At 40.4% G+C, this 22,007-nt stretch overlaps 1 protein-coding gene across 50 annotated transcripts in view; it reads left to right on the top strand.

The window, feature by feature from the left end:
• The window catches only part of bent (projectin protein bent), a 114,850-nt gene that overhangs the window by 65,247 nt on the left and 27,596 nt on the right, over window positions 1-22,007 (top strand). For all 50 annotated transcript variants that reach the window (XM_076368821.1, XM_076368819.1, XM_076368818.1 and 47 more), the window contains 28 exons: window positions 1,598-1,745; window positions 2,423-2,659; window positions 2,730-2,866; window positions 8,875-9,000; window positions 9,103-9,247; window positions 9,377-9,516; window positions 9,707-9,851; window positions 9,943-10,084; window positions 10,312-10,436; window positions 10,621-10,974; window positions 11,368-11,574; window positions 11,690-11,998; window positions 12,308-12,898; window positions 13,255-13,560; window positions 13,847-14,149; window positions 14,305-14,589; window positions 15,039-15,350; window positions 15,638-15,940; window positions 16,045-16,326; window positions 16,734-17,033; window positions 17,123-17,425; window positions 17,809-18,396; window positions 18,670-18,972; window positions 19,481-19,782; window positions 19,866-20,145; window positions 20,416-20,721; window positions 20,946-21,220; window positions 21,581-21,887. In XM_076368821.1, the coding sequence (XP_076224936.1) occupies window positions 1,598-1,745; window positions 2,423-2,659; window positions 2,730-2,866; window positions 8,875-9,000; window positions 9,103-9,247; window positions 9,377-9,516; window positions 9,707-9,851; window positions 9,943-10,084; window positions 10,312-10,436; window positions 10,621-10,974; window positions 11,368-11,574; window positions 11,690-11,998; window positions 12,308-12,898; window positions 13,255-13,560; window positions 13,847-14,149; window positions 14,305-14,589; window positions 15,039-15,350; window positions 15,638-15,940; window positions 16,045-16,326; window positions 16,734-17,033; window positions 17,123-17,425; window positions 17,809-18,396; window positions 18,670-18,972; window positions 19,481-19,782; window positions 19,866-20,145; window positions 20,416-20,721; window positions 20,946-21,220; window positions 21,581-21,887 (7,561 nt within the window). The remainder of the gene's footprint in view (window positions 1-1,597; window positions 1,746-2,422; window positions 2,660-2,729; window positions 2,867-8,874; window positions 9,001-9,102; window positions 9,248-9,376; window positions 9,517-9,706; window positions 9,852-9,942; window positions 10,085-10,311; window positions 10,437-10,620; window positions 10,975-11,367; window positions 11,575-11,689; window positions 11,999-12,307; window positions 12,899-13,254; window positions 13,561-13,846; window positions 14,150-14,304; window positions 14,590-15,038; window positions 15,351-15,637; window positions 15,941-16,044; window positions 16,327-16,733; window positions 17,034-17,122; window positions 17,426-17,808; window positions 18,397-18,669; window positions 18,973-19,480; window positions 19,783-19,865; window positions 20,146-20,415; window positions 20,722-20,945; window positions 21,221-21,580; window positions 21,888-22,007) is intronic.

The raw sequence follows: 22,007 nt of genomic DNA, 5'->3' as shown, positions 1-22,007 counted from the left end.
CTAAATGCAACATAAATATTGAAAAATAATGCAGAATTAAAAAATTAGTCAATCATCTTACTTGAGATTCATTTATTCAAAATCGTCGTTTGTATCGCTATCGAAATATCGATTAACAGATCCTTCCAAATTGATTATTTATTTTTAATATACTCTTTGATAATTGCCGGTAGACAATGTGTTACATTCGATGATAATTATATACGCGTAACCAGATCGAATAATCCATCGATCGACACAGCGAACAGTGAACGTCAACGACGTCTTACTGGCGCAAGATTCACCATCGCGTTATTCGATCCTATGTAAACACTTAATCTCGTAGCACTAGGTTTAATCTTGTGACTGATCAGCTGCCGAGAACAGCGCGCCGAATTCACCGACGATTCGGCATCTACGAGGCAGAACATCCTCTCTCCACGTAACTCGAGTATTACCTACTGTTTATATGTACCCCCTATGTACCTACCCCTTTCTATCTATCTTATTTATGTATCACCTTGACCAACCGAGGATTTCGCTCGTGCTTCAAGCGTGAAAACGAGACGAAACCCGGAAGTGATTCGAATTCTGTATACGTTGACCTTTCCCTTTGGCAACGCGAATTCGAGGGCCTGTGATCTCGTATCTTCTTCGGAATTATGGATTATTGATGTTCAATAGTTAATAGTAACTATTACCGGTAATATTCGTAGTAATTATTAATAGCAACAATAATGGCAATGATTAGTAGCAATGGTAGCACTAATTATTAGTAGTAATGATTAATAGTAATAATAATGGTAATTACTAAATAATAAGTACTATTTAACAATTACCATTATCATGTGTTACAACAACTATTGCACTACAATTTCTACTAAGCTTTCCTTAGAAAACTATTATTCTTACTACGTCACGAATAAAGCAACGTTAATAGAAAAAATGATTTATGATTAATCTGTGATAATAATCTGTGATAATAAAAATATTATTATTTATAAAAGTCCCTACTAGACAGGACTTCAACGATTATAACGATCATCAACTTCTCTTTCAAACGAAACCGTACAATTTCCAATGGCCCTTGAACTCGCGGTAAAATCCACAAAGAAACCCGCGGACTCCGAACGCGATCGACAGCGCGTTTTGACCGCGAGTCGATCTCATGTCTCGCTAACGGAGGCACGCCAAGAAAGACACTATCAGCTGGCCTCGCCTAACGACAACGCTTCCGTTCACCAAGTTTCGTGGCTAACTCGTTATTAGAGTGTGATGAGACGCTTCGTAACTAACGTTGTGGATTAACGGTGTGATTAACGCGCGTTTAACCGATCGCACAGCGAACACAGCACGTGAGCAACGTGTGTATATATATACATGTACGCACACTTGAAACGGCGGCCATGACTTTCGTTTTAAAAATGTTCGTTGTGAAAATAATTTGAAGAAAATTTCTCTCCGAAAGGTAAGTGGACGAAAGTCGTGTGGCCGTTGTTCATGCTTGCTCGCTTCTATTCCGAACGCTTAAAACTGCTTAATTACAAAAAACCAAATCTTGTCGATGATTCTTCGAGTGAAGTTTGTTTGTTGATACATCGGTGATTGATTCACGCAGCGTCGTCGTCCGAGCACGGACGTCAGAAGACCCAGCGTGGCGGACCTCGAGAATAAGATCAATCAACCGAGCACACCCCTTCGAGATGTTGGACCAGCGGGAGCACCTCAAATCGTCGATGTGCAGGAATCATATTCCGCTGTCGAAGGTACGGTAGTATTTTTTTAGCTGTTAGTTTCTGAGTAATCTGTGATTCGGATCGTTTGACAGTGCACGAAGGAATTATGAAGATGATTTTTGCCAGAGATAGTGTAATGAATTGTTATATTCGAGTAAAATTGGCAATGAAAGATGTTTTGGATCTCGGAAATGTACTTGATTAGCGTTTGAACCTTAGAAATTTAATTTATTGGTCTCTGGATGTGGGGAATGTAATTGATTAGTGTTTAGATCTTAAAAATTTTATTTATTAGTCTTTGGACCTCAGAAATATAATTGATCAGTCTTCAGATTTCAAAGACATGAATGATTATTCTTTAGATCTCAGAAATGTAATTGACTAGCTTGTAAATCGCAGATACGTAATCGACTAGTTTCTAGATCTCAGAAATATAATTGCCTGGTCTCTAAATCTCATAGACGTAATTGATTCGTCTTTAAATCTCACAAATCTAATTAATCTCCAGTTTTCAAAACTGCAATTTCATAATTTCCATAAGAAATTTCAACCGAGCCATTCCAACTGTTCCATAATTTCAGTGTGTTGAACAGTGCGCACAGTACAACGATGAAATGAACAAAGATACTCAAATAAAATAAGTGAAAATTGACGTTAAAAGAAATAAAATAAAAGAAGTTAATCATAAAAACCATGAAAATGTTCAGACTCGACGGCGTATCTCACGGTCGGGGTGGAAGGTACGCCCGCGCCCACCTTCAAGTTCTACAAAGGTATCACCGAGATCATCGAAGGTGGCCGATTCAAGTTCCTTACGGACACGGAGACCAATACGATCACCCTCTGCATGAGGAAGACGAAGCCCAACGACGAGGGCACTTACAAGATCGTCGTGAGCAACATCCATGGCGAGGACTCCGCCGAGATGCAACTTTACGTTTCCGGTAAGTGTCACGATAAATCGTTTGAAACAAATCGATCGAATATTCACTTCTTCAACCCGTCTAACCGTAGACGCCAGTGGTATGGACTTCCGTGCTATGCTGAAGAAGAGGAAGTACCAGAAATGGGCGAGAGAAGAGCAAGAACAGGAGAAGGTAGACCTGAAGGAAGTCGAGAAGCCGATGCCAGCGTTGAAGAAAGTGGAGAAGGTGCGTGTTCGAGGTTTAAACGTTCCCCCGTCAATCAAAGAAACGACTAATTCGAATATCAAATTACTGGACTGCGGATCTTTATGTAGATTCAGATCTCTAAACAGCTCTCAACATTTACTTTACACAAATCTCTGCTCTAAGGAAAATGATCACGTTTTAGTGAATCAATGTACTAAACATTCGAATATTTTCACTTTTCATAATAATTATACTGATTGAAGAAATTTCGAAATTTTCACGCTGAACTGCTGAAAAATTTAGAAATTTTACCGTTCTCCAGAATTGCTTACGAAACCATAAAGATCCTCGAGTACAGACATTAACGAACATTTCTACCGAGAGGCCTTAAAGAGAACATTCTACATACAGCATATTGAGAAACACGCATGTCGATTAATCGTGAAGCTGTTGCACCTTGATCCGCCGCGTTCATTTTCGACAGTTTGCGATCGTCGTCGTGTAACAGCTCGACACATGCTATTTGCGCATTACGACTACATAATGTTGGTGTAAAAGAATGTCTTCGCTTGAGCACGAAGTGGACGCTATCGATCTCTAAAGAAAGAAACTTAACACGGCCACGTGTTATTCGCGTTGCTCGGTAAGTACGCTCAACCAAGTGCACGAGAGTATCCGTGGACACGGTGAATCGTTGTGGTTCCGCCACGTGCACGTTCTAGTCGGCGAAGAAAAAATAAAGCGAATATAAAGGACACCGGACGGGACTCGATTCCCCGTTCGGTGGACACAGCTCACCAGCCATTTTTCTCGGCCTGTTTCTTCTCTGTACGTTTGTCTTCGTAGTCGCTGCAAGACAGCGTGCTGCATGGAAGGAGCTGGTATCAAGACGGGGAGGAAATAGTGATCTTGGAGGAGGGTGAGGAGGTCCTTCGAATTTCTCTTGACAAGAAGGGTGAAACTAACTGGAGCTGGCTCAAGGTTTTCAGGCATCATCCCCCCGTAGATTATTCCCGATCTGACACACGACGAGACGAGACTCACTACCGGGACGTGCTACTGATCACCTCCCCATGCGCTTTCTGCAATTTTTCAGTTTTCATTTCTGTTCGTTTTCTTTTCAGTTTCGTCGCATCGTAGACTCGTAGTCGCTAGATAGGGGTGATCGGGTTAAGTTGATGGTGCGTTTCGTCAGTGTCTGACGCGAAATTTGGTATAATCGATTCTAATTCGTATTTTGATTTACACGTTCATTTGAATTCTGAGTCTTAGATTTTGAGTCTTTCATTTCAGAATTTCAATTGCTTTTTTTAGATTTTCAATTCTGAAATTTGAATTGTTCGTCTTAAACTCTAAATGTTTCAATTTTCAATTTTCAATTTTCATTTTTCATTTTTCATTTTTCATTTTTCAGTTTTCAATTTTCAATTTTCAATTTTATATTTTCGATTTTTAGTTCTCAATTTTCAATTTTCAATCTTCAATCTTCAATTCTTATTTTTCGGAACGACCTTTTTCCCACGATTCTTTCCGACTTAACTTGTTCGTTGACAGCGCATCAACTTGTCGCAGTCTCCCCCGTAGAGCAAGAGCAAAGTTAATCGATAACAAAAGTTGCAGAAAGACAGGTTTTAATTAATCATACACACGCGTACACACATACATACACGTACACAGTACCGACTCTCTCGAGGGAGAACTAACGATCGACGACGTGACAGATATCACTTCTCGCCTGATACTGAGAACCAGGCACACGTAAAACACAAAGAAAAAAGAACAACAGAAAAAGAAAAGATAATTGTCACATGTAGTAGACACGTTAGTTTAGAGCTAATGCTGCGCATCGAACCGTATTCTCAACGCACTCGATCATGAAGCGTAAAACATATCATGTTCATGTGGTCGTTTAATCTCCATTAACCTGAACGTTCATTAACCAAGAAATTAACGAAGAAACGATTTGTTTTTCTCGCGGCTCGAGTCATCTCGTCACCGACGTCGCGTGACGTCGCGTTAACAATGCATGGACAGAGGAGACCGTGTCGAATCGAAAGCCGCCGTTCGGGAGACAAGTATGATTAACTGACGATTAATAACTTTGTTGCGACTACGCATTAGAGCTCGGCTGTGCAGTAAAAGTTCAGTAAAGTTGTGTATAACCCCGCACGGACTGTTTAGCAGCAAGCATTATCTCTAAATGTTCAATTTTTTTTAGACGCGTACGGCCTCGATATACAACAAATCGCTCTCCAATTTGATAATAGGAACCCATATCCGTGGTTCTAACTCGAAACAACGCGAATTAAACATTTAACAATTACGAGATTTAGTTATATTCTAAAAGCATTGAAACCTGTACAGAAAACATTCTTACTTTGGGAAAACCACTAGGGTAAAAGTGGCGAACAGTACCATTCCTTGCAAATTACAAGAATAAGTGATTACACTAATAAATATCATTTAAACTCAACGATTTTGATCAAAAGTTATTAAAGAAATATTAAAAATTCTATTACACGAAACTATATATGGTTGTAAAAAAATAAATTCATATAAAACTATTATATAAAATTCAGCGAAATAAGTCATACGTTCCGCTTTACAGCCACAGATACAGTGACGAAAGCATCATAGAAAAAGTCGAAACATTAAGTCAAAACTTAGAAAGTAATTTTAAGTAATAAATTCCAAAGATGTCTGTTGACAGACTAGTTAAAAGTACCGTTGAATAATGAACGCGTATCGTTGAATGATTGATACGTTTGAAATCGGTGTGCAATTCAAGCAATCGGTTTCTGATTGGCATTACTGATTCGAAGCTGCAATTCAATATAATCGAATGCGAAAAAGAATGATCGAGGCCGTCCGCGAATCGATATCGCTGATCGTATAATAACAGTGGCACTAACGTGGACGTGTGTGTGTGCCGGGCATGCAGGACGTCTTCGACATTCAGCGCAGGCCAAGTTTGCAGGAGCTAATCGCCGACTGGCCGATACTAGCGACAACGGTCAAAGAGAAGGTTCGCGACAAATCTTAAGCAACTTGTTCTTTGTTCCACGCGCTCGTCTCCATTTCAACCCAGGCCTGAACGATGCCGATGCCAATACCGATGTCGATGCGCTTTCAGTCCCGCAAGGCTTCAGTATAATCATTAATCTGCGGATCATCGTCGCTATCGTTACCATTAGTGGCTATTTTCGAGTATTCTTCATTTTAAATCAGACGACTCAGTCCGTTCACTGAAAATGAAATTCGATGCTTTTGGAATTAAACGTAGCTTCTAAAAGTGTAGAAAATTCTTTTTTTCATTTTTCTCGTATTTTTTCTTTGGTTCGCTTGATCTAATTAACGATAAGAAGAGCATGGGACACGTCGATTGCCACGAGGATTATTAGGAAAAATTATAATTTGGTGACGTTGTACTGTTATGTAGTTACTTGCGTTACTATATACTTTTATTCGATATCAATTTCCTTCTTGCAATCGTTTCCGAGTAATGAAGAAGCTCAGGTTGTCGGTGACGTGGCAAACAACGTGTTAAACGATTCAACGATTCGTCTAATATTTGTCACAAATATTTTACATGGAGGTAACAAGGTGTGTTAGTATTTATGATCTCAAGATCCTTTTTGATTTCTAGGTAGACTACATTTACATTTGAAAATATACTTTAGCATTTTTTCCGGATTTTCCCTAAATTTTTCGTAGGTTCAAGTAAACATCGTAAGTTCACGTGCCAGTTCGCAGTTTAATGATTATCAGCACGTTCGCAACACACACATACCCCACACCGAGAACGGAGAGCATTTAAGCGACTGCGATCGTTCCTGATCGCGTCGATCCAAGGAGAATTCCGATCTCGAGTCCCAACCAATCTCCGGACGATCGCGAGAGACACCCCCGCCGCGTTTTTGTAGCTGATTTTTGTTTCCGGTTGCTGTGCCTGCGAAGGAACTCTCGCGATCACGTTGGACTGAGCCTGAAACCTGCTTTTTGGCCTGCGCTTGTTCTTTCTTTTCAGAGGAACTCGGCTTCTAAACCCCCAGCGCGAACATGGTCGCTTCGATATTTTTGTATTTACACCTATGCGACACCTGATCTCAGTGGGAACGGTACTATGTGGTCGAAAAATCTCTCCTGAACAAGACAATCCACGCAGAAAACGAATTTCTAACAGGCAAACCATATATATATATATATATCATATTTCAACTGGCATTTGCAGTTTTAAAATTATTTTTTTTTCCTCTGCATTTGCTGCAGGTGTTCCAATAAGTAATCTAATATTCTTCTATAAACTAGTATCTTGGTACTTTGGTATTTGCATTTTACACTTTAAAAAAGCTTTCAAACTTTCGGTATTGACCTTTAAATTTTATATTCTGGATTACTTCAATTTAATTCTCCATGAAACGTTTCGAACCAGCGATACCGCTTCTTCAAATAAAAACAGAGTACCTTCTCGTTTTAACTATCCAAAGATATCAAATTTTTGAACATTCGATCGAATTAGTTATTGGTACACCTAATCTCAGCAACATTCTCATTTCACTCACAAAAAAACACGAGTGCCAAGAGTCAAGTCGATTTTATAACCACACTATACCTTTTCCATCGAAACAACAGGCTAACCTATGATACGTGGGATCCACCTGACATTAAGAAAAAAAAACCATTTCGAAATTAAATTTTGTAACAGAATTCTAAACAATTCGATCGTTGCTCTCGGAACGGATCCCACGCATCGCGAGCACACCCTGTACACCGCATTTAAACAGCAAAAATATGCCGTACGTGTGTTTTTTTTTTTATTCTTCAAACGCTTCACGTTTAGTTTTGCTTTCTTTTGGAAACCAGACTCGCGTAACGAAGAAAAACTATTGTCGATGTGTACGACACGCTCGATCAGACCTGTGACCGCAGACGAATTTTGTTGTTTTATAGAGTAGTGGATCTCGTAGACCCTCCCTGGCCGAATTAATTCCCGACTGGCCGACCCTGCACCATTTCACCAAGACGGAGGTTGGATCTCGTATTCCTCGACGCCCTGCGATAGAGTCTCGTGATACTTTATCGATCTACTTTCTCTGTATCTCACTATATCTATTCTCTTTATCTCTATCTTTCGACTAAATTTCAATTTCATCAGTTCTCGAATTCGTTCTCTCTTACTCTCTCTCTCTCTCTCTCTCTCTTTCTCTATCTATCTATCTATCTATTTCTCTCTCTCTCTCTCTCTCTCTCTCTCTCTCTCTTCTCTCTCCTCTCTTTCTTTCAAACTTTCGCTCTACTTTAAAGATACATTTCCTATCGATGGATCTGTAAACGCGTATCAAACAATAACTACACTTCTCGGCTATACTTTATAGTCGAATCTTGCTCAGTGCCTTTGCACCTTGCTCGTTCTTTACTCTTTTTTATCTTCTCGACCCTTTATATCTGCTCTTCTCAAACAACTCGTTTCATGAAGACCGTGATCATTCACGGTGTTCAACTAAAAACAGAAAGACAACGCTTGAAACCTTCCTCGATGTTTCTGTCTCTGCATCTAATCTCGGCGTCCATCTTCCTCGGCGTCCATTTTCAGACATGGTTTTTTTTGCGACAACTCTTTTTGTACAGCTGCGTACTCACGTCCCCTTGATTTTTTTTTTTGGATAGAACCACCGTCGCCATTTTTTCGGACGGTGTTATGACGATTTCGTAAGTTGCCGACGAGAATTTTCGTCGAACGGATATATACGTGTGTATATAAGTATATATACATATATGTATATATATATATACATTTTTTTTTGCCCACCAGCATTTTGACGATTTTGTACAGACCTTTTTTTTTACCCCATCCTCGCTGCGGCGAGAATCTTCGAAGCTGATTCTTTTGACCACGGTCGCCTACGGTTTTTTTTTCAAATATCTTCTAACTCTTCTTCTTCCTTGAACGCATAGCGACGCTGTCGTTGCTGACGGTGACTGCTGGATGTTACTGGTGAATCTGTTCGCGGTAGATGCGTTGATTAACGGGAGTTTCTTATTCGCAGAAACAAGAAAGCTTCCTGAAACCACTGGTCGATCAATACGCCAAGGAGGGCAAAGACAAGAAGGTTGTCTTCGAGGCGAATTTCTCGAAACCGAACTGCAAACCGAAATGGTTCTTCCGAAAAGACGTGAGTGGAAATCCAAATTCAATACCGAGTTAACGTTTCATATTTTAAATTTCGAATTTCAAATTTCAATGATCATCGAATCATCGTCATCTTCTTGTTCAGGAACTATTCCCTTCGTCGAAGTACAAATTCAAGAACGAAGAGGATTGCTACCAGCTGATCATCTTGAACCCGAAGGTCGAAGACACCGGCAAATACACTATCGAAATTTCAGGCGTTTCGAGCACAGGCTTCCTCAACGTCGAGGGTTAGTACGATTTATCATCTGTGTATTCTTTGCTGAAAATGCCCGAACTATTAGTACCCTGTAGACGTTACCATGTTGAATATCAAATTACGACGATCTATCTAACGATCAATACTTTCGCATTTTTAGAACCGGATCCGACCTACACGTTCACCAAACCACTCGCAAAGAAGACGAGTGGCTTCACAAAACACGAAGTGTTCATGGAATGTACCGTCAGCTCGAATCTTGCTCAAGTTTCGTGGTACAAAGGAAAGACGAAGCTAGAAGTAATTATCCAAGCAATATTTCGTTTTCCACTTTGCACTTAAATATTGCATGAATCGATTATAAATAAACCGTCAATTACACACAAATAAACTTACACTTATACCAGACAAATCGCTTAATTAACACTTCAGTAGGAACCAATGAATTATATAACCGATAACTAAATAAATGATCAACTGTTTCCTTCAGGATGGCGACTTGTACAGTATATCAAAAGATATGAGCGGTGTCTGCCGATTAACCATAAAAAGTGCGACGCTCGAAGATAGCGGCGAGTACATCTGTAAAATCAACAAACAGACCGACAAGAGTGAAACGGTCCTGACTGTAGTTGGTACGTTATTTTCCTTCTTCGAGTATGTGGACTGTGCTCGACACAACTTTTGAATAACACTTTCTAAAAATTTGATTTTTCGTTTATACAGAATACCCATACAAGTTCGTCAAAGTACTGAAACACCAACAGCTCGTAGAGAAAGAGACGTTGACCCTGCTCTGCGAGTTGGACGATGCTGGTGGCGAAGTGAAATGGTTCAAGGGTGATCAAGAGATCGTTGCTGACAAGAGGTAACAGCTTAAACTTCTTTACATGTTCTATTTTTTATGTACTCGTTGTTATAGGAAATAATAACTTTCTTTAATATAATTTAATTATTAGATTTCATTATTTCTAGTAGTAATAGTTTCTACTACTTAGACTTCATTATTTTTCAAACAATAAATTAGAAAGTAAGACAAAATGTTGTGAATAATATAATCCGACGGATGTAACAAATACATTTATTACTTTGCAGAGTACAAATCAAAGAAGAAGGTAGGAAGAGGAAGCTCATAATCAAGGACGTGAAAGTCACAGACGCTGGCCTCTACTCCTGCGTGAGCAACGCCGACAAGACCGAGGCTGAGATTGTAGTAAACTGTGAGTCAACTGAATGGAATTATTTAATTATTAAAATTAGTTAGTTCAACTGACGATTGCGTCACGGTGATTATTTAAATTTACGTTACTATTGAAATTTAAATAAATATCGCCGTACAATAAATTTTTGAATAAACATCCACATTAATATTCAAATATTAATTAACGGCATTGAATTTTCTAGACGCGAACCGTTTCAACAAGAAACTGAAAGACACCGTTGCCGTGGAAAGAGAAAAATTGGTGCTCGATGTGGAACTTCAAGATCAAACCGCACCCGCCGAATGGAAGTTCAATGGCGAACCTATCAAGACCAACGACAGGGTCGAAATCAAGAATCTCGGTGGTGGTAAACATCAGTTGGTCTTCAACAGTGTGGAGATGACCGACGACGGTGAAATCACCTGCGAGAGCGGGCAGCTGAGCAGCAGCTGCAAGCTCACGGTGAAGAAGGGTGAGAGCAAACCGATTGCCGAGGTGCCCGACAAAGTTGAAGGTCCTTGCAACGCTCCGATCGTGTTCATTGTTCCTTTCAAGAGTGAGTTGAATTCTCGTTTTAATGAACATGAAATGTTGGATGCAATCATGGCGTAAGCGTACGAAAATGATTTTGAAGATAGGAAGCAGCGCGCAAAGAATTAGAGCAATAGAATTGTTAATATACTTTTCTGAAATATTTAATATTGAAGTATTCATTATTATGTTCATGTTCGTACTGTAAAATAATGAAAGTACCAAAGTCTGATCAGAGTAACCGTTGCACTACTTATCTGAATTAATTCTCTAGACAGAATTACTGATTACACGTTTAAGAACAACGACTTATAATATTAAAAACGATCTGTAAACAATTCTATACTCTCATTGCATTTAACGTTCCATTTATTCTCTCATGTTATGAATAACATTTCAACATTATCAATCTCTACAGTCGAAGGTACGAAACAGAGCCAGGTAGAAGCTAAACTGATGAAAGATGGCAAACCTCTGCCTCTGAAGGAAGTCGAGGTGGTCGTCGGTGAAGACAAGATCACTTTCAAGATCAAGAAACCGTCTCGCGACCAGACTGGCACATACCAACTGAAGATTGGTAATAATCAGGGAGAGGAAGTCAAGGATGTGTTCATTAACATGCAAGGTGCCTATTTCCTTTGTAGAACAACTATAAAATTGAGGAGACCCGATCTCACATTTTTATCAAATATTCATTAATTCGGTTCCCACAAAATATCGACTAACCAACTTTCGTCCAGACGTGCCACAACCGCCCACGGACGTCGACGTGAACGAGATCTTCCAGAATTCCTGCGTGGTGTCCTTCAAACCATCGAAGGACGATGGTGGATCGCCGATTACGAAGTACGTTATCGAACGTTTGGATCTCAGCTTAAAATCTCAATGGGACAGCGTCGGCGAAGTGATGCCTGGCGAGAAGTGCGTCTACAAGGTTCAAGATCTGGTCGCGAAGAAGGAGTATAAGTTCCGCATCAGAGCGGTGAACAAGCTTGGCTCCAGCGAACCGGCGATGTTCGCGAAACCGGTCCTCGCCAAGGACCCATGGGGTACGAACGAATAATTAGACATTTATTTCACGATAAATTGAATTCAATTAAACAAACTTCAACTAAACAGATAATTATAAATCGATTTCATCTTCGTAATTAGGAGAATAGCTTGTTCCATTTATCAAGAAATTTCTTTGTTGTCCCTCAGAATTTTCGAATTGTCTTCGTACGAAGATGAACGTTTATTCGAATTCTTGATCGCTTAATAATTAGATAATCGATGTTCTACTATATTATAGTTTCAACAATGGCTTGTTACAAGATAATGTCACAGTTAATAATCAAAACTTTTGTCGTTCTCGACAGACGAACCTGGCAAACCCAAAGACGTGGATGTCACCGACTGGGACAAGGATCACGCCGATCTAAAATGGACGAAACCAGAAAGCGACGGTGGCGCGCCGATTACCGGCTACATAATCGAGTTCAAAGAGAAATTCGGTAAAGAATGGGTGAAAGGCAAAGAAATCGAAGGCGACGTGACTGCAGCAACGATCGATGGCCTCAAAGAGGGCACGCAGTACGAGTTCAGGATCAGAGCTGTGAACAAAGCTGGTCCTGGTGAACCGTCCGACGCCACGAAACCGATCATAGCGAAATGCCGGTTCGTCAAGCCGTACATCGTCGGTGACGGTCTGACGAATTTGATCGTGAAGAAGGGACAAGTGATTAAGTATGACATCAAGTATGCTGGCGAACCGGAACCGGAAGTGCACTGGTTCCTTGGACAGAAAGAACTTGTTCAAGACTCTGCTGAAAGAATCACAATTGATAAATATGAAAGGAACACCGTGCTTACCGTCAGAAAGACGACCAGGCCGGACTCAGGGAAATACAAGTTGGTTCTAACGAACAGCTCGGGAACCTGCGAAAGTGTTGCCGACGTGGTTGTTCTTGGTACGTTAGCGTTTTTCTATTTGGAAAGTGATTTTCCTGTTTAGAATATTATTCGTTTATTAATCACTGATTTTTTTATTAGTAATAAAATATGGCTAAGTTATAGTTGATACTAATTGGAATGTATTAATTGCTAATCTTCTTTGAGATGGTCAAAGAAGTGATTAATTGATAGTCAAAATTATTATTGTAATAATCGTCTTTGTTTCTTTATTAAATTGTCATTTTCTTATATTATGTTATATATTGTATATTTATTTACGTAGCTTTTTTCTATGAATACTTCTTTTTTCGTTTGTTTTCTTTTACTTTGTTATGTTTATTTTATACTGATTATCATTTTATTACCTTTCAAGACAAACCCGCCAGCCCAACTGGACCATTGAAGGTAGAAGAAGTACGCGCGAATCACGTGAAAGTGAAATGGGGAAAACCACCAGACAACGGTGGCACAGACATTACAGGTTACGTTCTCGAGAAAATGGATATGGACACGGGACGATGGGTGCCTGCCGGAGAGGTCGGCCCTAATGAAGACACGTTCACTTTTAGCGGCCTAACGCCTAAGAAGAAGTACAAGTTCCGCGTGAAGGCTGTGAACAAAGAGGGTGAATCCGAGCCATTGGAAGTGGAGGAAGCGATCACCGCCAGGAACCCCTATGGTATATATAACATTTATCTCGACGCTTCAACAATTAATCCCTCGTCTAAAAGGAAGTAATTAGATTATATCTTCGAGATGATTTATTGTTTCGTCATTATAATTACTAATGTTTAATTTTTTTAATTGAATATTAATTTAATTTGAAATTTGGGATTTGAGATTTGAGATTTGAAATTTGAGATTTGAGATTTGAGATTTCAATTTGAACTCTCTTATATACAATTATCAGAAACTGATTTTCAAAATCTATAGTTTCTAATCGTATCATATTATTCTGCCACCAGACGAGCCTGGCAAACCCGGCAAACCAGAAATATTCGACTACGACAACGTAAGCGTGTCCTTGAAGTGGAAGAAACCGGACAGCGATGGCGGCAGACCGATCACGCACTACACCATAGAAATGAAAGATAAATTCTCGGTGGACTGGGTCGAAGTGACGAAAACCGCGGACGCTAATCCGGAAGGAAAGGTGGAAGGCCTGAAAGAGAAAATGGTTTATCAATTCCGAGTCCGTGCGCATAACAAAGCAGGCCCTGGCGAGGCTAGCGAGCCAACGGACAACCATATCTGTAAACACAGGAATCGTGAGTATTCCGTGTACTATATACTGCACAGTATAATTAACATTGCATTAAAAAATGCATAATCAATTAATTGTTAATTTAATCATTCTATTATATAGCTGTCTATATACTCTGTTATGCACTGAATTTTCCTAAATAACTGTATCGCGTTCCAGTAAAACCGAGAATCGACAGATCCAACTTCAAATCAGTAATCATCAAGGCTGGTCGCACGCACAAGTGGTCCGTGGACATCACCGGTGAACCACCTCCAGAAGTCAAATGGATCTGGCGAGACAATATTCCTCTGACCAACACTGAACGCATCAAGATCGAAAATGTCGATTACCATACAGACTTCACGATCGTCAACGCCATGCGCAAAGATACCGGAAAGTACACTCTTGTCGCTGAAAACGTGAACGGCAAGGACGAGGAAACTGTCGAACTCACTGTTCTCGGTAAGACACGCCGTTTCTATTATTATAATACATTGTTCTTTTACAAAATTCTTGCAGCCATAGTCAATTAAATTTATGATACGGTGATGTTGATTGAAAACTGTTAAGTAAATTATTTGAGTTAAATTACTCAGATATTCATTTAAACATATATTTAACCATGTCCGGACGAATCTTGACATTTTGGGGAAATCAAATTTTCATATTTGGGATACTAAGTCGCAAACAAATGATTTAATTACTCAAACAACAAGAGATCAGGACATAGTTTCTAATTCTTCTATTGTTCAAGCAATCCATATATAATTTAACTTCATCTGCTGAAGGTTCTGTATATTTCAAAGAGTCATCGTCCGCGATGGATTAAATTATTTAATAAGGATTCACTAAGTGATTTGGCTATATGTACAAACTATCAACGGCTAATTATTTCCGTTCACATTATTCAGGAAAGCCAGACGCTCCGAAGGGACCACTGGAAGTGACGGACGTCACTGCCACGTCGGCCAAGGTGAAATGGGAGAAACCCGAAGACGACGGCGGCGTGCCGATCAAAGAGTACGAGATCGAGAAACTAGACACAAAGACCGGAAAATGGGTCCGAGTGGGAAAGGTCCCTGGAAATTCGCCGCTGACGGAATTCGAAGTGACTGGACTGAATCCTGGCAGCGAGTACAAGTTCCGCGTCACTGCTGTCAACGATGAAGGCGACTCCGAGCCTCTCGAAAGCGAACGGCCGATCATTGCTAAGAATCCATTCGGTAAGTCAATCGTAAAACTTCAAAAAATTTACTTTCAATGTCGCTTCACATTTATCTAGCTGCAATGATATAGAAGTTACCAATACTTGGTACCATTCAAAAAATATCGATAACCTTCGAATGATCAAAATCAAAGAAAAATTTTCAGATCCGGTAAGGGAAATTTTAAAACCGTTCAGATATTCTACTTTTCATCGTTCATCCTGCATATACCGTTCATTTCCCAGTATTTATTTCCTGGAACAAAATGGTCGAAAGCTGGCTAACCATCGTCCATTAATTTATAGATGAGCCTCACAAACCTGGAACACCAGAGATAACCGATTACGACAACGAATCTATCAGCCTGAAGTGGACAGCTCCGGACTTCGATGGCGGTGCGCCCATTGAGAAGTACATAATCGAGAAGAAGGATCGTTACAAGCCGGATTGGGAGAAAGCGATGGAGGTACCTGGTAACCAACTCGAAGCTAAAGTGGCTGACCTGAAGGAACGCGGCGAATATCAGTTCCGAATAATCGCTGTGAACAAGGCTGGCCCGTCTCCTCCGTCGGACGCCTCGAAGATGCAAATATGCAAACACAAATCTCGTGAGTTTCCTTACCTTTGCTTTCCATACATTTTGATTTCTATTGAAGTTTCTCTTTCCTCTCCACTTTTCTAAATATATTTACTTCGTGTTCTTCGTTCGCAGTGAAACCGAGAATCGATCGCACAAATCTGAAGCCTATCACGGTCCGAGCCGGCAAAGCGATCAAATACGACGTGGACGTAAAAGGTGAACCGCCACCAGAGATCACATGGTACCACGCGAACCTACCGATGAAGACGGAAGGAAACATCGAGATCGTTAACATCGACTATAACACGAAGCTGAACATCACCGACTGCGTGCGCAAGAACACTGGAGTCTGGAAGATCAAAGCAGTGAACCCGCACGGTGAAGACGAGGCTGAAGTCGAGATCACTATACTCTGTAAGTCGAGAAACTTGACACTTGAAATAGAAAAGTGTATGCATTAGAAATTGGAGTATCGGTTTGGGAACTGTAGTATCGCCTTTAAAAATATAGCGATATTTCGGAAACTGAAGTATCATTTTGAGAACTATGGTATCATGTTGGAAACCAGAGTATCGCTTTGCGAACTGTAGCATCGCCTTCGAAATTACAGTATCGTCTCGGACACTAAACTATTGCTTTGAGAACTATACTATCGCCTTGAGAACTACAGCTAGGAACTAGAATAAAAAATTAAAATTTGGTCATTTCGAGAAATACAGTATCGCCTTAGGAACTGCAATGAAAAATTAGAATACTGTTCCCATCCATTTCCATGTCCTTTCCTATTGTTAACATTCGATATCACGTTCGTACTTTCACAGCGGCTCCTGGCAAACCAAAGGGTCCTCTAAAAGTATCCGATGTAACAAAGAACGGATGCAAGCTGAAATGGGGAAAACCAGAGGACGACGGTGGCAAACCAGTTACCAGCTACCAAGTCGAGAAGCTGGACAAAGCTACCGGAAGATGGGTACCAGTGGGACGCACGTCCGACACCGAAATGGACATCAAAGGTCTCCAGGAAGGTCACGAATACGAGTTCAGGGTGAAGGCCATCAACGAAGAGGGCGAGTCTGAGCCTTTGGTCACCGATGGATCGACCCTTGCCAAGAATCCTTATGGTAAAATATTATATCGATCGTAATCGAAATATTTATGGAAAAAAATGTATAACAAATATAATTCTAATATAATCATAACGTTCTTTCAGACGTCACCAGCAAACCTGGTGTACCAGAATTGGAAGACTGGGACGTGGATCGCGTTGACTTGAAATGGGAACCACCGAAAGATACTGGTGGTGCACCAATCACTGGTTATATTATTGAAATGAAAGAGAAACCGTCCACCCAGTGGCAAGAGGCTACGGTGACCGACTCACCGCAACCAAAGGGCCGTGTCACTGGCCTGAAGAAAGGTTCTGTCTATCAGTTCCGAGTCCGCGCGGTTAACAAGGCTGGACCGTCGGAGCCCAGCGACTCAACGAAGCCGCACGTCGCTAAGGCAAGATACTGTAAGTATTTTACAATTCATTCATTTCTGTTATTATTGATTAAATGTTCATCGCGAAGCTTCTATTCTTTCTTAATCCTTCTGTTGGCAACTGAGAACCCAAACACTCTTTTCTATGATTCCTTCTGTACAGTTTGTTACATTCTCATGAAACTTCGTCGAAATTTCTTTAAATCTCCATTTTACGAAAACTTCTACTCACTTTCTGTGCTTTTAAAATAGCAAACTTATGCAAGACCATTGTAGTATTGAAGTAGTCTCAAACACACACATTCTGATTGCTAACATAAGAGTCAAAAGTGTAAGCTACGAACGCATAAGAGTCCATTTTCCATATATTATACATGATATACTCGATAATAAGCATTACACATAATTTTCCAGTGAAACCACGCATCAACCGTGACAAGTTGCAACAGATCAAGGTCAGAGCTGGTCAGATGGTGAAGTTGGAGGTCGACGTGGAAGGTGAACCGCCTCCAACGATCACGTGGAACTTCGGCGGCGAGGTTCTGCAGACCGGAGCCAACGTCAAGATCGATAACGAGGATTACTTGACGAAGATTCACTTGACGAACACTAGCCGCAAGATGAGTGGCAAATACACGATCAAAGCGGTGAACGATTCGGGTCAGGACGAGGCCGACGTCGACATCATCATCCTCGACAGACCTGGAAAGCCAGAGGGACCTCTGGAAGTCTTGGATGTCCACAAGGAGGGATGCAAACTGAAATGGAGCAAACCAAAAGACGACGGTGGTCTACCATTGTCCAGCTACGTGATCGAGAAGATGGACGTGACCACGGGTCGATGGGTGCCAGCTGGTGTCATTGATCCTGATAAGACTGAGCACGCGATCACTGGATTAGAGCCTGGTCACAAGTACGAGTTCCGTGTAAAGGCAGTTAACGAAGAGGGAGAATCGGAACCATTGCAAACGGACACTGCGATCGTGGCTAAGAACCCCTACGGTACGTGGCATTTAAATATTTTGATTACAAATTAAAATTGTGCAGCAACGTTTATGAAGTTGTGATAACAAATGAGTGGAACTTTAATGGAAAAATATAAGAGTAAAGAAAATACGTTTTAGACCATTTTCTATGCTACAGTATGATGTATATTGTTATATAATGAATATTATATTGTAGATTATTGTAAATTTCACTCCTTTAATTTGATTATTTTCTTAATCACCGTCTGATTACTGTGGACTCGTTGTTCTATGATATGGAATTTTCCAGATGCTCCTGCCGCTCCTGGTCTACCAGAGATCATCGACTGGTCCGAGAATATGGTGAAACTAAAGTGGGAACCACCTATAAGAGATGGTGGTGCACCGATTACGGGCTACATTATTGAAATGAAAGATAAATTCGGCACGCAATTCGTGAAGGCTGCCGAGACAACAGGGCCTAGTTGTACAGGAACGGTACAGAGACTGGAAGAAGGAAATCAGTACCAATTCAGAGTTCGAGCTGTGAACAAAGCGGGTCCTGGCGAACCTAGCGAAGCTACGAATCCTCACACTGCCAAGGCTCGTTGGCGTGAGTGTCCTGCAAATTTATAGCGATTGCAACTGATGGATATAGGAATTGATAGTTATTGGAAGTGGTAGCTGTTGCAATTAATAAATATTTTAACTTGATAGCTATTGCAACTGATAAATATTGTAATTGATGCCTATTACAATTTATAGCTATTGTAACTGATAACATTACAGTTGATGTCTATTACAAGTAATAGCTATTACAATTGATAGCTATTGCAACTGATAACTATTGCACTTGATGTCTATTTCAAATGATAGCTATTGTAATCGATAGCTATTGCAACTAATAACTATTGCGACTGATAACTATTGCAATTGATACCTATTATAATTAATAACTATTGCAACTGATAGCTATTAAAATTGGTAACTATTGCAACTGATAACTATTGCAATTGATAGCTATTAAAATTGACAACTGTTGCAACTGATACATATTGTAATTGATAATCATCACAATTTCTACCTATTACAAATTTTCAAATTCATCGAAAACTTTACAGTGAAACCGTTCATCGACCGCACCAATCTACAGGCAATCTCTGTAAAGGTTGGTCTGACGTTGACTCTGGATGTGAACATCATCGGTGAACCGCCTCCAAAAGTGACTTGGTCGTTCCAAGGCAAAGAGCTCCAGTCGGACGACACGATACGTATCGACAACATCGACTACAACACCAAATTCTTTGTCCTGAAAGCTAAGAGAGCTCACACCGGCAAATACGTGATCAACGCTAAGAACGAAGTAGGCGAAGACACCGCCGAGGTGGAAATAACCGTACTCGGTAAACCGAGTCAGCCTAAGGTGCGTTTTTACAGAATTTCACAAAATTTCGTTCCTCACGATTGATTGAACAATGATAATGGAAAATAATATGTCTACTTCAGGGTCCTCTGGAAGTGTCCGACGTAAACAAACACGGCTGCAAGTTGAAATGGGAGAAACCGGAGGATGACGGTGGCACTCCGATCGAGTACTACGAAATCGAGAAACTGGATCCTCTGACTGGACAATGGATTCCGTGCGGCAAATCCACCGAACCGGAAGCCACAGTGACCGGACTTCAAGAGGGCAAACCATATAAATTCCGCGTGAAAGCGGTGAACAAAGAGGGCGAGTCCGACGAACTCGAAACGGAGAAATCTATCATCGCTAAGAATCCATTCGGTACGGGTCATTCACTTAATCACGTCCCCTCTATTTTTTTCCTTCAACTCGATTATCTAATTCACTTCGTTTCCTCGTGAGTCTTTCATCTTTTTCTTTAACTCGATTATCTAATTGACTTCATTTTCTTATGTTCCTTTTTCTTCCTTTACAAGATATTCACTGTATTCTCAATACTTGTCCTAATTACCTACCTGGTCTATCAAAAAGTAGCCATAGAATAAATTATTAAGTAAATATAATATTACAATGTAAATGAATTTTTTCCAGATGAACCTGGCAAACCCGGTCGTCCGGAGATTAAGAACTGGGACAAGGACTTCGTTGACCTTGAATGGACACCACCGAAAGACGACGGCGGTGCTCCTATCGAGAAATATATTATACAAATGAGAGACAAGGAAGCAAGACAGTGGATAGACGTCGCAAAGGTTGGAGGTGACCGCAACGTTGCCAAAGTCACCGATGGAATTGAAGAGGGCCACGAATACGAGTTCAGAGTGGTGGCTGTTAACAGGGCTGGGCCTGGCGAACCTAGTGACTCTTCGAGGAGCGTTGTGGCTAAACCGCGCTTCTGTAAGTTTCCCACTTATTTCTAGAATTACTAATTAGATTTATGTACAGAAACTGAAATTAAATGGAGCTTCACTTTCTTGGTTGGTAATTTCAATGGAACAAAATAGAAGAATATTACATTCGGTTTCATTGGAATTTTAAATTTATTGAATTCCAAAGACTTTTCGCAACCATAAGTGCACAAAAATTTAAAATAAGTAACAAGTGATTCTTTGGATTTACAGTGGCTCCACGAATCGACCGCAAAAATCTCCAGAAGAAAGTCATGCGAGTGGGACAAATGCTACGCATCGAGGCTAACATACAAGGTGAACCGCCTCCAACAGTCACGTGGAAGCTCAAAGACGCCGTGCTAAAGAGCATGGATCGTCTCAAGATCGAAAACGAAGATTACCAGACCACATTCATCATCACGAAGTTGCAAAGGATCGATACTGGCACCTACACAGTCATAGCCAAGAACGACAGCGGTACTGATCAAGTAGACGTTGAACTCCAGGTACTTTGAAATGCATATCTTAATTGGGAACAGGGTGAAGTGTATTATAAGTGGAATACTTAAATCAAACTATGATTTAAGAGTTAGAAATTTGGAATATAAAATATGATCCCATTTCTTATCTCAACTTTGCTAACGCTAAAACTACCGGGCAATCAAGGTGACATATTTCTAATTTTTTTATAAAAATCAGAACAATACATTTCTTGAGATGTTAATGGTCTATTATTCATGTATCTCTACAAATACGCAAATTTATTTTACAACATTTCACTTGCAAAGTGAACATTCCTGGTAGTTCTAATGTTAAAACACATCACGAAACAACGTTCAAATTTTCATGAAAATAATTATCTTCAGGTGTTAAGCAAACCTGGCAAACCAAAAGGACCTCTGGAAGTGTCGGATGTGACCGCAGAAGGATGCAAGTTGAAATGGGACAAACCAGACGACGATGGCGGCGAGCCGGTCGATCATTATGTCATCGAGAGGATGGACGTCGATACCGGAAGATGGGTACCCTGTGCCACGAGCAAGACTCCGGAAGCGGATGTCACTGGCCTGAACGAAGGCAAGGACTACATGTTCCGCGTGAAAGCTGTCAATTCCGAGGGAGAGTCTGAACCTTTGGAGACGGCGATACCAACTACAGCCAAGAATCCTTACAGTACGTAAAATCTTGATCGTTTTATTATTTTAATTATCCTCAAACTATACTCAAAGAACGTTTGTATTATACCAAAACATGTTTTCCCCGCGTAATATTCTATTAAAGCTAATTTCAATA

Source organism: Nomia melanderi, chromosome 6 (assembly GCF_051020985.1).
Source record: "Nomia melanderi isolate GNS246 chromosome 6, iyNomMela1, whole genome shotgun sequence".
Taxonomy (NCBI): domain Eukaryota; kingdom Metazoa; phylum Arthropoda; class Insecta; order Hymenoptera; family Halictidae; genus Nomia; species Nomia melanderi.
Note: the sequence above shows the minus strand (reverse complement) of the source record. Positions and strands in the feature narration are given on the sequence as shown.